Here is a 15,778-nt window from a genome sequence, read left to right as displayed (position 1 = left end):
ACCATCACAATGAATCGCGACGGCCGATACCTCCTAAGCTGAAAACAGGGGTGCACAATCGATGAATACTGGCGAGACAAAGACGCTGAACATGTGAAGGTGGCGAAGGCCCTGATTCGTTGGTTCTTGATTGCAAGCGCAGCTGCGACGTACTTGATTCGCTGTGTTTTGGAGCTTGCCGTGCCATCTCCGCACATTAGCAGCTGTACAAGATTTGCAAAGCCTCCGAGATTCGCAACGGGCAAGAAGTCTCGGAGGTTACGTAGAACGGAGAGGCGGACGCCGCTGCCTTCTGGCTGACCCCACGTCGGTTATATTTTTTTCCGATTTTGCCTTCTCTCGCCGTTCTCTCCGTTTCGCAGGCAATACAGCCTTGTGTGTAGGCAGTAGGCGCGCTTCTCTGGCCGTGTGCCAGGCGAGCGTAGTTCGAATTATCCATGAGGGAACCTTCTCGCGTTCGAATTAACGGACTTTTTTATACATAGACTTCTGTGGAGCTTGGCCGGACCAAATCGTACAGTTCGAATTATCCATAAATTCGAATTATTGAAGTTCGAATTAACGAGCTTTCACTGTATATAGAAAACTTTCTGTATCGCCAAGAAAATGGCATGGATCTTAAATTTGTTATTTCGAACAGGGTCAGACGTAAAATGGATATATCAAACTCCGCCACCCCAGACCACGTGCACTCTGCTAATAGGTGGTGAGCTTTCCTGCAACATGCTCGAAGATAGCGGTGGCGCGATGGGCATTCCCGACTGCTACGCACTATGCCGTAGCTGCACACATCCAGCACACCAAGGGCGCCATTTGAACATAGCAACGTACACATGCTGTGGCTTGGCTAGTTCGATGTCAACAACGCATTGCATTTGTCTGTGCCTGCCACACCTCACGAGAACTGGCGGTTTGTATCCGCAATGACGTGTGACAGCGTGCACTAACTGGTGTTGCGTACTCCAGGGTAGCGTATCGTACTGCTGCCGTGTAGTAGCGGCACCTGCCTATCGAAGCTCGACCGACGTTACTTTTGCGTAGCGTGGTGTTGTCGGCGGGCTGCAGGCATCCGGTAGACCATAGCGACCAAACAAGGGCGAGACGATTTTCTAGTGCGAAACTTGCGCGGTTTATTCAAAGGTAGATGAAAGAAAATGAGAAGAGCATGAAGTGATCAAAAGTACATTTCGGAGCCCCTTAACTCTTTCGTTACCACGCCTATTCAAATCGATCACCGGTGATCGATGCTTTAAACGGCCGATTTCGACATGTTGGAATCGTTTCTCGTGCAGCTAGCGCCATCCAGTGGTTAGTCTAGGCAGTGCACTTGTAGAACCAGTTTAAATTTTCCCGCTCTGGCGACGTTCTGATTTTTGATGCGCCTTTTTGAGAACTAATGTGCGCGTGTTGTTGCAAAAGGGGGCGTGGCGGCCGCGCTTGAGAAAAAATACTGCCACTCGTGGTAATTCAGCATTAGCGTCAAAGTTTTGTGATCAAAAGGCTCCCAGCAAGTCAAATATTGAATCATATTGTCGGCTTTGTTATCTGGCGGCGTTGAGTGGGGATAATTACCCGAAAATGACGCCAGCTATTCACTGGTGAGCTTTGACTTGGAGTCCGGGTGGTTTTATTCCACGAAAACGCATTCCTGAAGGTCCGCCGCATGTCCAACATGTATACCTAGCCTTTACAGCCAGTTTGCAGCAGTTTTGGTTTCGCTTCTCTTGTTAAATCCGCCAGAGGGCCGCATCCGGTGTTACTATCGCAACAACGCCAGTCGCTCCGGTCTCTGCCATGGCGTCGTCGTCGGACGCAACTGCGCCGCGCGGAAAGCGTTCTGCTCGAAAGTATTCTTCACCCGCACCTGATTTTAGTGACGAGGATTCGAGCTTCGAGTCCGAAGATGACAGTACTTCTGCTTCAAGCTCTGACGGCGACGATGTATCGAGTCAGCCCTGGACATCCGCAGCTGCTCACCGGTGAGTTACCTTTACGGCCTTGAGCAGTCACTGGCGTCGCGCGCGCTTATCTGCCGACCTTTGTGCACAAGCTTAGAGCTATTCTTGCTATCTGCAGGGTCCGTACGTCGCTAGGCCAGGATGTGCTGCCACCGGCTGTGAAGAAACTTCAGTTCACGCCAACAAGGCCGCCCGGAGCACATCTCGGCCCAGCACTTCGGAGCAGCGCAAGACGCTTTACAACGGCGCGCGATTTTTTCCTCCTGTTCTTCACCGCAGAAGTAATAAATACTATCTGCAAGAACACGAATAAATATGCTTGGATGCATATTTTGGAGCTTCCAAGCTATGCTGAAAGAGATGGGTCGTGGAAGGAAGTGACTCCCGACGAACTAGTGAAGTTCATTGGACTGCTCATTTATATGGGCATTGTCAACGTGCCACGCATCCACCTTTACTGGAATACCAGTAGGCTTTTTTCAGGGCTTATTCCTCGGAACGTTATGCCAAGGAGACGGTTTTCTGCACTTCTGCGCTTCCTAAGTGTCACTGATCCGGAGGCGACTACTGTAGCTACGCACGGCAGGCTGCACCGCGTATTGTGGCTTCTGCAACACGTGAACACTACATCAGCAGAACTTTTTCAACCTGCACGGAACCTCTCTGTGGATGAAAGAATGGTCAAATCGAAAGGAAGATCGGGTATTCGGCAATACATGCGGGACAAAATTGTAAAGTGGGGATATAAATTGTGGGTGCTTGCTGATTCGCAGACTGGCTATTCCGTTCAATTTTATGTGTACGCAGGCAAACGGGAAACAGCTAGTGCAAGTGGACTAGCATTTGATGTGGTGACACAACTGTGCGATAAATACCTCAATCAAGGATATGTTATCTACATGGACAACTTTTACACATCTGCGTCTCTCTTTGCTCACCTGCTAAATCGCAAAACCCTCGCTTGTGGCACGACACGTAAAGATCGTCGGTGCTTCCCATCTGAATTGAAGGACGTGTCATGGGAGAAAAAGGCAAAGAGAGGTGATGTTCGGTGGCTCCGACGGAATAACATCCTGTATTTGCAATGGAAGGACAGGAAGGTTGTTCACATGATGTCAACAGCGCACACTGCCAACAGGCATGTTACAGCCACAAGGAAAGAGAGAAGAGGCGGCGTGTGGACTATCATCCCAATCGAAAAGCCGGTGCTGATTGACGACTATAATTCTGGGATGCTTGGAGTTGATAAGTCCGATCAGCTGATTGCATCCTATAACGTTTTGATGAAGGGCGTGAGGTGGTGGAAGACGCTCTTCTTTCATTGTATTGACATGGCTGTTGTGAATAGCTTCATTCTTTTTCAAGAGCACCGCCAGCAACACCTCTCAACACCGGAATTGCAGAGGAGCGCCCACTTCGACCAACTTTCTTTTCGGATGGAGCTCACCCAACAGCTGCTCGAGCTTGATGATGAAGATGTTCCCAGAGTACATCCTGTCCCAAAAGAAGTGCCGCACCATCCGCAAAAGATGCCGAAAAGGCGAAACTGCAGGATGTGCTATCAGGAATGCAAAATCGAACAAAAGACAAACGTTTTCTGCGAAAACTGCGAAGTGCACCTGTGCCTCACGAAAACGCGCAACTGCTTCACCGCATGGCACGAGCGCTGAAGCTGTTCCCAGTCTTTAGTTTTTTTTTTTATGTAGCTGAAGAACGGCGCGGTACAGAGAATTAATTTTTTTAGACAGTATTCCTGAGTCATTGATCTTCAAAATGTATATTCTAAATTTTCTTTCTTAATAATGTGTATGTAGATATTGTGCCTTTTCTTTCTTGTTTTTATCAACTCGCCACAAAAATGGCACTTTTCCGAATTTTTTGTATGTTCCCTAATAAATTGTTTGCTTTGTAACTTATGTTTTTGGAAAGAGCATTTCATTATGTGCAATTTGGCATGCTGCAATGTGTTCTGGAATATTATTTGTACTGGCAAAAAAATTTCTTCCGAGACCTATGAAAAACGGCCATTTTCTCGCGGTAACGAAAGAGTTAAATAGGCTCTCTACAATCGTGGGCGGGATCTTGCTTCCGTCGATGTCACATGACCAGCACAGAAAGAGGGCTCCTCCTCCTCTGGTTATACCGAGCTTGCTGAAAAGTTGTCCCACCTCCCGGAAATGTAGACGCCTGTCCGCCTCTCCTGCACTTTGTGGGTCCGTGGAAGTTCTCTTCTAAGTCCAATTCGAGGAAAGGGCCTCTCTGAACTCGCACACACACACACACACACAAAAGAGGCTGTACACTGTGGGGCTTCCAGCAGACAGGTAGATACTCGACACGGTCATGGCGAATTAGAAAGTCACGCTTCGTTTCGACGAGGCTGGGTAAAAAGGTCCGGTGAGAGAAAGTTCTTTCTGCACGTGGATCAGGACGCCCTCAATAGCAGGCGAAGTCACACCTCGTTTCGACAAGGCAGGGTGAGATGGTCGGTTGAAATTCCTTTCAACACGTGATGTCGGACGCCAACCGTAACACTGGGCTCACTCATAGACGCCTTGGCACACGCCGCTTAAAGGTGGACGCGGCCCTCAAGAACCCAAAAATCGCGAAAAAGTCGATTTTTGAAAAGCAGTATTTTTGGTTTGTATGTCTCATAAACTACTTGTTTTGTAATTATCAGCACCTAATTCAACCGCAAAGTTAAAAAAAACGCTACTTTTGAGGCCACCGTGGCCCACAAAACACACGCAAATGCTGAAATGAAGTCAAACTTCGCACGCACGCCATTCCCGGCCCATGTGGCCTACCTGCGCCATCTTGGTGCCGTTTTGACCGTGAATTCTTTCTCTTTTTGGCAGCCTTGCAAAATGGCATCGTCAGCACGGTTGAGGTGCTATTGGTGTTTTCCTGCGATGCGGAGCGCTGATTGGCCGGAGCAGCGCATTCAAATCCCGCGAGCTATAGCGTGCCTATCATTGGCTGCTGCGGGGGCAGGGGCGGTGGCGGCAGTGGCTGCTCCCTTTGATGCCGCGCCAGCCTCGCTCGTGTCATTGTTGCCCCTTGCGTCGTCCACCTCAACAGACGCCTGCTTGCAAGCTGCTCATCGCCTTGCGCTATTTGTTATACCCGTGTCACACGGGCACATTTGGAAGGCCTTCCAGTCGACGGCCTTCGAAACGCCAGAACTCTTTCGACTCAAAGGAGTTGTCGCGCTGCTACACGGCACTTTTCAAAGGCCGTTGAGTGGTTCCGGAGTTTCTCGCCAAATTGTGTGGCGCTGCGTATCTTTATTTTCGTTTTCATGTCACAAAAAGTTAAACAGCATTAAAACCACATAAAAGCACTATAATTTCTTTTATGTTTGTTTATACATTAAAACAATTGTTTATACTCTGTCTTACATGTATGTTTAGTTTTTAAGTTGTTGAGCAGCGAAACTGCGGCAACGTTTGCGTCGCTGTTGTCGAGAGTGTGTGTAGTTCGCGCATATCAAGTGGCAAAAATACTTTATTGAATAATTGATAACACTCATATATAGTATTTTTAGAGCATTTTGGTTTGATTTGTTCTTTCTAACCGTGAGTTGGAGCACACTGTGAACGAGAGGGCATGTTCGCGCTGTTTCCGTTTCTGTTGCTCAAAGGCCATCGAGATTTCGATAGAGTTGTAAGGTGCTCCGTTGACTCGATAGACTATTGACTCGGCAGCCGTCGAAACCGCCCGTGTAGCAGCTCGAACTTGACCTTTGAGTCAACTGACTATCGGTTGGAAGGCCTTCCAAACGCCCGTGTGACACGGGTATTAGATTATTGTCTCAGCTTTTTTTTTTTCCCCCTCTTGTTCTTTGCTGCACACGATGCCAGCAACGAAGCCCAAGACAGTGCAGATGTTCGGTGCGCAGAAGCGCTATATGTGACTTGTACGAGCATCGAACTTCCGATCTTCCGCAGCGAGTGCCAACTGCATGGATCCTTTCAGCGGCGGAATTGTGCTGTCGGCTGTCATCAGTAAAAAATCGGACACATTGAGTGTGCCTGGAGCCGCAAGAGCTAATTAGAAGCTCCGCAGGAGCTTTCTAATAAACACATGTGTTCAGCTTTAAGGCCTGTTTTCTCAAAATGAATTTTTCGCTAGTAGTGCTAGGGAAAGCGATCTCAAGAACCGCTCTTCAGATTTGTGTGCCATTTGTTTATTCTGTTCCTGAATGACTTTGCCAGGAGGTAACAAGCTTTTTTGAGAGCTGGTGCAGTTAATTTATAATAAGCAATTGTTTTTGTTGAATGGTCATTGCTCTCTACATCAAATTCAAAGTTGTGTTAAAATTTTTGGAGGGGAAATTAAAGAAAAGGGCTTTGTAGCCCCCTGGGATATCTATTAAGGGATGATCACAGGGAATTGCAGCTTCCTACGATGTCCTGGCATTTCTCCAGGCTCTTCCTCAGGCATATACATGAACCACATAGTTAGACCTCAGGAACTCTGGAACTAATAAACACATCTTCATGAAACTTTGCAGTTTCTAATAGTTCGGTGGTGTGAATATACACTGAAAGTTTCCTCCGGATATCTTAAAGAATAAAAAAGTTAGGTCGCCAGGGTAGCCTCCTCTCTTAAGGGGGGATGTGGGTTTTAGACCAAAAAAATCTCTAAAGAAAATCAATATTTTGAAAACGGTCTTTTCAGAGTTTCCAACTATTATTCTACCACATTGCCAAATTTTGTCCATTCTAAATTAATATTTTAGCTGTAATATAAATTTTTCTCATAATCTCATTCTTGTTTTTTAAACTTGTCAAAGCGCTATCTCGGTCTTCAGGGCACATAGAACGATAATTTTAACAGCAGCATGTAGCTACATGTATGTACTACACAATGCTAGGAGAGGATTTTTTTATTTCATTTGGTAAATTCTAAAATCCGGCTACTAATTGGACCACATTATTGCCATGTATAGAGATTGAACTTCAAATTGCTGAAAAATTTGTAATGCCTGCAATATAAAAAAGCGTAGTTGTACAGTTGTGTTGTGCTTACACTTTGTAGTATACAGCCATACGTCTTTATAAACATTCTGGCTGATACTCTTACACTTGTTGTTCTGATAAACAATAGGCAATTAATTTTGATTATATCTGGAACCACTAAGTAAATTTAAAAAGTATATGGCTTTACTTCATTATATTTTTGAAATCGGCATGAAGAACTGTCTGGGTGACAATTTTCATTAAATTTAGTCAAAAATAAAATAAAGTTTCTGAGCACCTCTTTCCCCCTTAATACTTTGTTACTGATAATGTTTCATACTGCTTCAATTGATGAACGTGGAGAGAGATGTGCAGTGCTTTCAGCCAAATAGATAAATACTTTGTGTGAACCTTTAAGTAAGTATTCACTGCGCCGCGATTGGGGTGCGATCAGGGATCGTTGTTCGGAGCGCGCATTCGGTTGTGCTATGCGCGATTGACCTAGACCACGTTAACTTCGCGCTATTAATGAAGTTGGTGCGGCGTACGCTAATTTCGTGCGGCGCAACGGAATGTGTGCTCTGATCAACAATCCCCAATCGCTCACTTGGTTTGTCGATTGATTTGTCGTTTTTGACACTCTTTTAAGTGATTTTATATATCGAATCCATTGAACTATTCCGCGATCACCACTCTGTTTGATATATCGAGGTTCGACTGTCGCACTTTATACAGCTAATAAAGCTGCTAACCCTTAGCATATAGTTGTCTAGTAGTTTGCGGTTGCAATCAATGCTTCGCCTTTCGGGTGAAACTGCGACATTTCTTAAAATATTATTTCAGCTGCGCAATATTTGGAAGCAGAAGACATTAATACAATGAGACATGAGCACTCTATTCTGTCATACTTGCCTCTTTGTTCTTCGTATTATGCACTGTTCTAATTATGAACTAATACCAACTTGCCTGGTTTACTGTTGACCTTTTGTGTTGTTCACAGGTACCGGTAAAAGTGGCTGCTTTAAGAGCCTTGGCTGAATTGTTGAAAAGGCAGCCACAACATTTCCACAATTATGCTGAGCTCACCTTGATCAAGATCTTCGGAACATTCAAGCAACCTGAGAGAGAGGTTTGTTGCCACTACTTCTATATTCTGAGAAAATAGTGAAGTTAACTGTAGTGGGACGAAATCAACCTTATATTTCAAAGTCCCAGTGAAAAGCTTGCATTGACATAGATGTAAGTTAACAAATGTTGGTCTTTGTACTGTATAAGACAACTTCTGTTTTCGTTGTCTCTACCTAAGCACGAGTTTATGTAGTAGTGTCACTCCAGGATCCAGCACTATTTACTAGTGCATAACAGCTTCACATCATTCAATTGATTACATGGCAAGAAGCCCACATTTACTCCTTCATTCAACTGTAATGTGTATTATTGGGTGCTCACATCTGCATTTCATACTACCATGGTTTTTAGTTCACATCACACGTGTGGTGTAAGTACGTTCATGTTTGAAACATGGGCACACCACAAACATATTAGCAGCAGCAAGGAAGTATGCATCATTGAGTACAGTTCAAAATGCAAGTGTGTTAGCTTGCGTACACGAATATCAATTTGTAAAAACTAACAAACGTGAAGCACGCATGAAAGTAAGCATCATTAATATGTAAAGAGGCATAGATTGGTAGCTGTCCTAGGTCATTGCAATGCGCATTGAAAATTCATCAATAGTTCCAGCATTTTGTTGGAAGGTGTGCTTCAAAATGTGAGACATGCGCTCGAGCATTCTTGCTAACTTTTTTGGTCTGTACATTTGTAGACGGAAATGGTTGTGAAGTGCTATCCACAATCGAAGCATAGAAACATGTAAAATTATGTGGACACATGACGAGACCTGCAGCCAACCTAAGCAAGCCTTCGAATTCTGGCGAGGCCTCAGTGAATATTATTCTACCCTGTAAAGTGATGCCTGGGGTCCCAGCTTACCATTCCTAATGCATGTTTGTCATTTTTGTGCACAGGTGAGCCGTGCTGCCGAGCTGTGTTCTATGGAGGCTGCTGCTGCGCTACCCCCCGAGCAAACAATGCGGCTCCTGCACTCACTCATCGGGGAGTCAGATGACCAAGATGTTGTCATCGCTGCAATCAAGGTTATGTCCCGAGTGAGTATCAGTTTCTGTTTTGTGCAGACACTTCAGTGTCTTTCTTGTTGCTCGGAGTCTGTGCTTGTCCAGTACATAACTTTCAAGCTGACTTTTCTATAAGGAATTTGTGTCTGATAGTATGCATTCCAGGACACAGCCAAAACAAGTGTCAAGTTTTGATGCCATTCACAGCATGCGAACTATAAAAGAAAAAAAAATAGACAGGCAGTGTAAAAGGGTGCTGCGCTTTCTTCCTTAACCCTTTGACTGCCGGATATATTTTCCAGCTGCTCCTCAGCCTCTGCTGGGTTTTCTTCACATATGTTCAGTGGACGTTTCATCCTACGTAGAGGCAAATTCTTTGTACTCGCCTTCTCACGATTCAAATTTCATCAAATTCTCTCATCTGTCACAGTTCGGGTGGACCTGGCAAATTGGCTTGCCATGGTTGCCTTGCGAATACAGAGCAAGAGAGCCACAAAATATACGCTTTACCTTCTGTTAGAATTTTAGCTTAGAAGTTTAGTGCATTTATATGATCTCTCCTTAAATTGCACAGCTGATATGTGTCGCGTGGTTAGTGCCGCGGGGGCACGGGCACGCAGGGACGGACCGACACGTACATGCCGCTTGCTCAGACGAAAAGGGTAACCCCTCTTTATTGGGCCCAAACATATATACACACACACAAACACACACACACACAAGTCACAGGGGGCACCACACTCTAGTGGCAGCCTAACAAACAGGACTGAACTGTGGCGACCTCTACAATATGCAATGGTCCTTTTTGCTTGAGTTGCTTACTGTAGAGGCAGTGAGTGTACTGAACATATACGAGTATAATCTGGAGCGATGGAGGTGTGCCAGGGTTGGTCCACGAGTTATGTTCATAGTGGCAGTCCTAACCTTGCAAGTGTGGAGTATCTACCATAGCCTTTAGGCAATGTGTGAGTTCATGGTGCTCTTTAGCCATATCTGGCCCATGTGCCATTAGACACTATACATCATCAAGCAATGCACGAAGTGACTATACGACATGGCTGAAAGGGCCAGTGAAATGTAACCTACCTTTCTTACCAGAACAATGCAGTTCGATAATAAGATTCCCCCTGCCGGGGCGTCTGCGTCAGCCAAGCGTTTGGTGTGTTCCGACACCTCGTACCCAAGCACATGAGGGCTGGACCCTCCTGTGCGTAGCCGTGTGTGGCTTAGCTGTGCCTGGGAAAAGGGGATCCTGGGGGTTGAGCCGATGCGAGGTACTCGGACCTTAAGACCCCCTGGCGTAGCCAGCACACCTCTTTGGCCTCTGCTTCACATAGACGGCACCTCCAATTGACCTGCCTGGAGGAAATCGGCAGTCTCCTTTTCCTGTCCTGCTCTTCAATCTTCGTCTTTCTCTCTCACTTTTAATCTTTCCTGTCCTCTCTTCACTTTCACTTCTGAGTGTCCCCGTGGCAAGGGTTAATCTTGTGTAGCTAGCCAGTCTTGGTAATGCTGTATTTGGTTATAGCAGCAATGTACGGCTGGCGTTGGCAGGTCTTCCCTTGCAGGAACTTCTGTCACGTCCCCCTGCTGGGCTCCATGGTGGGTGGTTGGCATCAATGCTGAAAACCCCATCTATACTTATGGAGAATGCTTTCCCCAAACTCCCCGATCGCTCTCAGAAAGGGGGGTGCATCGAAGATGCCTTCCATTGTTTCAGATGCCAAGTCCACAACTTCCCATGTTTCCATGTAATTCATTCTGAAAAACCAGACAAACCAGTGCAAACAATTTCCCCATTCCTTGTCTCAAAGTTTTTGACTGAAGATTTGGTGCAGCTTCTAAGGCGTCAACGGTGGCAAGCGATGCTTTCCTCTTGGAGTTCCGCGATCAGAAGCAATATGAGAAACTGCCAAAACCAGTACAGTCGAACCCGACTATATCGAACTCGTTTACATCGAATTATATTTTATATTGAACAATTTCTGAACACTGTATAGTTACAATAAGTATATATAGCAAAAGTTACACTTACATCGAACAAAAATAGCAGCGACTGCTGATACATCGAACGTAAAGTGGCGAAAAGTGTTCTCAGATGTCGGCTTTCCCTCACGGTGGCGGGAAACCCGGTGGCGCGGCTCCATCAAACTGCTCTCCCTACCGTGACCACGCTGCGTCGAGCGAGCCGTTGACACCCCCCCTGCAAAGAATGATCCTGGCCCACCTGCAGTGCTTGCTGAGACAGCAAATCAGAGGCGCTTGTGCCCTCGTCATGCAAGTAGAGCAAGTGTGATTTATCTCGCTGCTTTTCGGGTTCGTTGTGTTTATGCCCTGTAGGCCTTCTCCTTATTACATTCGTCGGACGACCCTACCGCTGTCAAGCAGATGTAGGACTCGTCGGACTATCTCGCCGCTGCCACCATTTGAAGGAGTCGAAGGTCGTAGAGATGAATTCGGTGAACAGGATTTATTTACAGATTAACATATTTTAAGACAAGACATACATCGGCAGTCTAGCGCGACTCCAATATGGAGCCCGCAAGATTAACATTCAGCAAACAGCATTCGAGCACACAGCTCACTACTACATTTTTAGCATAACAACAAGCACTCAGCTCCCAACGACGAGCACGACACAAGCACGCTCTAGCAGCCGGTAAACGCTGCTTATTAGCCCCTCGCGAGTGACGTCACGGCCAGGACGCCGCTCGCTCCGGCTCGCTCGGCTGCCGCGCGCGCTCGTTACCTTCGTGTATGCTTGGGGTAGAGGTGGCTCGAGCCGTACGTATTGATGAATAAGTCGGATTCTTTCAGCTGTAATACCTTAACCACAGTTTCTTCTTCAAAAGCGTGTGAGTCGAGAAACTTTGCGACTTGGATATCGCAAGCTAAGTAGCGTTAAAGGGGTCTACAAGTTTTTGCAATGCATATATGTGCCGTGTCTATCGGTAAATTTTGACTAAAAAAAGAATATCTGCAAATTCAACACGCGAAGTTGTGTATGATGCTTCGCTAAACACTTAACATTCCTTTAGTATTTAGCTATGAGAGGTATTGCATTTTACGTGGAAGAAAAATTTGGTACTTGGCGTCAACATGTTATCCGATGTTAGAAAGACACTGCCCAGCGAAGCTGTCATCATGATTCCTATTACTCTGGTGTGTTGTTCTATTCAAATATGGCCATTCATTAATGCGTAAAAAAATAGTTAGGCGCGCATTTCTTATGAAAATGTTTGCTGCTACTTTCATCCCCCTCTGAAACAGGCCTCCAAAAAACGAATTGCTCATGGCTGCTAACACGACGGCGTGTCATGTAGAGTATTTACATAGTTAATTCACAAACACCATAGTAGCAATCACCTGAGAGAAAAGTTTCGTTGTTTAGATCAACAGCCACTCAATTGAAAGTGATGAAATGTATCATAGTGGCCCTCAGTAGCCTTTATCGACAATATGGCACACCCCTGATCACGTAACGTTGGCAATCGACTGTCCGTATGGCGAGTCACGCTATGTTCGCGAAACCCATCAGTTCACTTCAACTTCGAATTAAAACCATAAAGCATTTTTTTACAGCGCCAACTGGAATGGCTAAAGTATTCTCGAGCTACTACCACGCAGCTTAGATTGCCTACAAAAGGAAAATTCAAGCACCTTTTGTCTCACCATGTCTCGATCCAGCGTTATTTAATTATACAAACGGATAACTATTCGCTTCGTCGGTACTTAAAAGAGAACCTTGCAGGCTAATTTAAGTTTGCTCCAATCCAATCGCAAACATTCATAAAGAAAGCACCACAAGCCTTGCATATACTTTCACTTGATTTCTGACCCTCCACAGGGGGAATTTCGATATCTTCAATATGTCCCATACTACTAGTCATTGACGCTTCGACTGCTTTCTGGCTGCAGCTATGCAGTCCAGCAGGCATACTTCACTAAAAAAATTGGGCCGAGCAGCCTGTGTCAGTTTGCCAAACAGATTCGTCATGTATATTCCTCAAGCAACAAGCACCAGTAAATTTCTCAAGTGAGTTTGATTTGATTTGATTTATTAATTTTCATTTACACACACACATGTACAGAGGAGTTGCAAATGGAGGTGGATGAGGGAAAAAAGCCGCACAGACGCGGCTTGAGGTAATCTCACCCTCTTAGGTACAATATGGCTGCATGGGGTAACACATCAAGCGCCATATAAATTACATTTATATAGTGGCCATAAAACATTGCAGTTATACAATATATGAAAGCACAGTGAAATATTTCCACGATAACAATGCAAAACACACTGCGGCATTGAAATAAATAAATGATATACACTTGGTAACAGACAAAAAAAGAGGAACATAACATGCATTATTAATCATTAACAAACGCGCTCTAAAGAGGTGAGTTGAACGTGTAGCACGGAAAAGGGAATATATATTGGTACATTCCTATTTGTACTCTGTAAATAGCTGTAAGCCTTCATTAACTTTACTTCAAATTTCGCCGCTTAAAAAAAATAAACACGTGAAGAACCGCCTAATGTTGACAAGCAGTTAAAGAAGCAAGTGAGGCGTGTAGAATCTAAGCTCCAGTATTAGTTAAGTCACCGTGCTACTGCCGAGCGTTTCTGTGAGGAAATGCAAAAATTCGATATTATACCATGGACTACTCGTCGTGAGCAAACCTGCTTTAGCGGAATAAAATCAACGTAACTGCTGTAGAAGTCATATATAGCCAGCTTTGTGACATACTTGTTGCACCGCGGCAGGTATGGTATCATAACTGGATTCCTATAGGCTATGCTTTTGCGATTGTCTATCCGCGTATGAAAAACCCGTAATGGGCTGGTCTGCGTCGCTTCGGCTGGCACTGTAGCGTTGCCTTCGAGAGCTGCATTGTTGTCTAAGAAATTAGCTCTTTGAATAAATGTTCGCAAAGGAAGACGTCGTAAAAATATATTTGAGACGACCACCATAAGTATACAAGCAGAGAGAACGAGGGCGAACAAACGAAAACACCGCAGAAAGCGCCCGGACAAAGCCCGAACTGTAGCAGACGACAGGCGCGAGTCCATGCCCTGACGTCACGCGAGCGGCGCTCGCAGCGCCGCTCGTGTTCGTTCTCGGGGCTAATAAGCTCTCCGCTTGACGTCATCGTTCGGCGTGGACGGAGCACGAGTGGTCGGGAATGTTCGTCCAATCATTGTAAACTTGCCGCCGCCCCTGCAGTATGGCCCACACACACTAATGCACACAAGTTCGAGCCCACACACAAAGGCTCCGGAGTCGACGCCAGAGGGCTTTGTAGAACTCTCGGTACAGCATAGCTCGCGGTGTCGTCGACCGAAAGCTTCGTAGAACTGTGCTCCGTCCCGGGTGGCGCGGCGGCGTACCACATTCCAGAGCTGACCGCGCGCCACGTGGCTGCTGGTCATCCGCAGTTCTCGGAAGGCGCCTCGTCTGGGGGGCTTGGAACACGTGCAGCGGGCTGAAAGCTGGCACGTTGCCACCCCGTACGGCCATTCCTAACATCTTGCAGTGTTGCCGTGATGCAGCGGCAGAGCTCACCTTTCGCCGTGAAGCTCGAAATCATAAATGGGGTCGAACGCGATGAGAAGTCACCCCGCAGCATGCAAGATTCCGAAGAGCACGCAGCACGATCTTGAAGAATAAGGGGTAGATTAGAGCTAAAGCAGACAAACTCGCGACCCAATGCCAGTGGTGCCCGAAGCATACGCACGGCCGTGTACTATCAGCGTCGAATGAAACGTGAACAGTGGAGCATGGAGCCCAAGCATAAGTGAAGTTATAGTGCTTGCCATCCAGTCATCACCAATGACAGATGCGCACATCCGATTTGGCTGCATGGCGCTCGTTTGAGAGTCAAACAAACGTCCAAACGCTCTCAGCACATCAATACCGGCCACTGTTGTGGCTGCCAGCGATACCACGCTGCGTAAGTTCGCCGATTGAAAGAATCATAATGGCGCACAAGCGGCAAACCACATGAGCGAATCTATAATGATGACAATGCGAACTGCTCTACGCTCACCGCTGTTCGCGTCGGCGAACTGTGCGACAATACTCACCCTAGACTGCAAACTTTAGCTTCTGTTGTCTTCTATTTTTAGTTTCCGCCTTTCGAATCTCAGAACCAGATCACAGGCGAAAATATTTCACTATTTCACAAATCGGCAAATGCATTCCTGTCAATGGTGATGACTGGACGGTGCACACTATACCTTCACTTATGTTTCGGCCATGCTCTCCACTGTTCACGTTTCATTTGATGCTGATAGTATAAGTGGTTCATCGCAAATTGCTTCAGAAGTGCCGGCTTGTGCATGCCCAGTGATTACTAAATTCTGATAAGTGCGACGAAGCCGCTGCTGGTGTTGGCGAAGTTTGGACTGAACTGTCAGAATTTCTGGAAGCCGTTGACATATTAACGGTCGATGAGTTTGTGGGTGCAGATGATGGTGTTGCAACCACAGGAGAGCCTGAAAACAAAGACTACATTGCCAACATCATACCGACCACAAGTGAAAGTGGGCACAATGAAGAAAGCAGCAACGGTTCTTTGCCGACGTCGTTCGAGGTGATTGGTGCACTCACACTAGTCCGGTGCTTCTGCGCGAGTGTGGAAGGTTGCTGACTCAGCTGCTCCGACTCCTTAGACAATGTGGAGAAGTGCTTGCATTGCAGGCAGCGAAACTGCCCAAGCA

The 15,778-nt window shown here is 46.1% G+C and overlaps 1 protein-coding gene across 8 annotated transcripts in view; it reads left to right on the top strand.

The window, feature by feature from the left end:
- chb (chromosome bows) overlaps positions 1-15,778 on the top strand; it is a 230,035-nt gene that overhangs the window by 194,689 nt on the left and 19,568 nt on the right. For all 8 annotated transcript variants that reach the window (XM_065432085.2, XM_065432083.1, XM_065432088.1 and 5 more), the window contains 2 exons: positions 7,923-8,051; positions 8,950-9,090. In XM_065432085.2, the coding sequence (XP_065288157.1) occupies positions 7,923-8,051; positions 8,950-9,090 (270 nt within the window). The remainder of the gene's footprint in view (positions 1-7,922; positions 8,052-8,949; positions 9,091-15,778) is intronic.

This window comes from Dermacentor albipictus, chromosome 4 (assembly GCF_038994185.2).
Source record: "Dermacentor albipictus isolate Rhodes 1998 colony chromosome 4, USDA_Dalb.pri_finalv2, whole genome shotgun sequence".
NCBI classification, from domain to species: domain Eukaryota; kingdom Metazoa; phylum Arthropoda; class Arachnida; order Ixodida; family Ixodidae; genus Dermacentor; species Dermacentor albipictus.
Note: the sequence above shows the minus strand (reverse complement) of the source record. Positions and strands in the feature narration are given on the sequence as shown.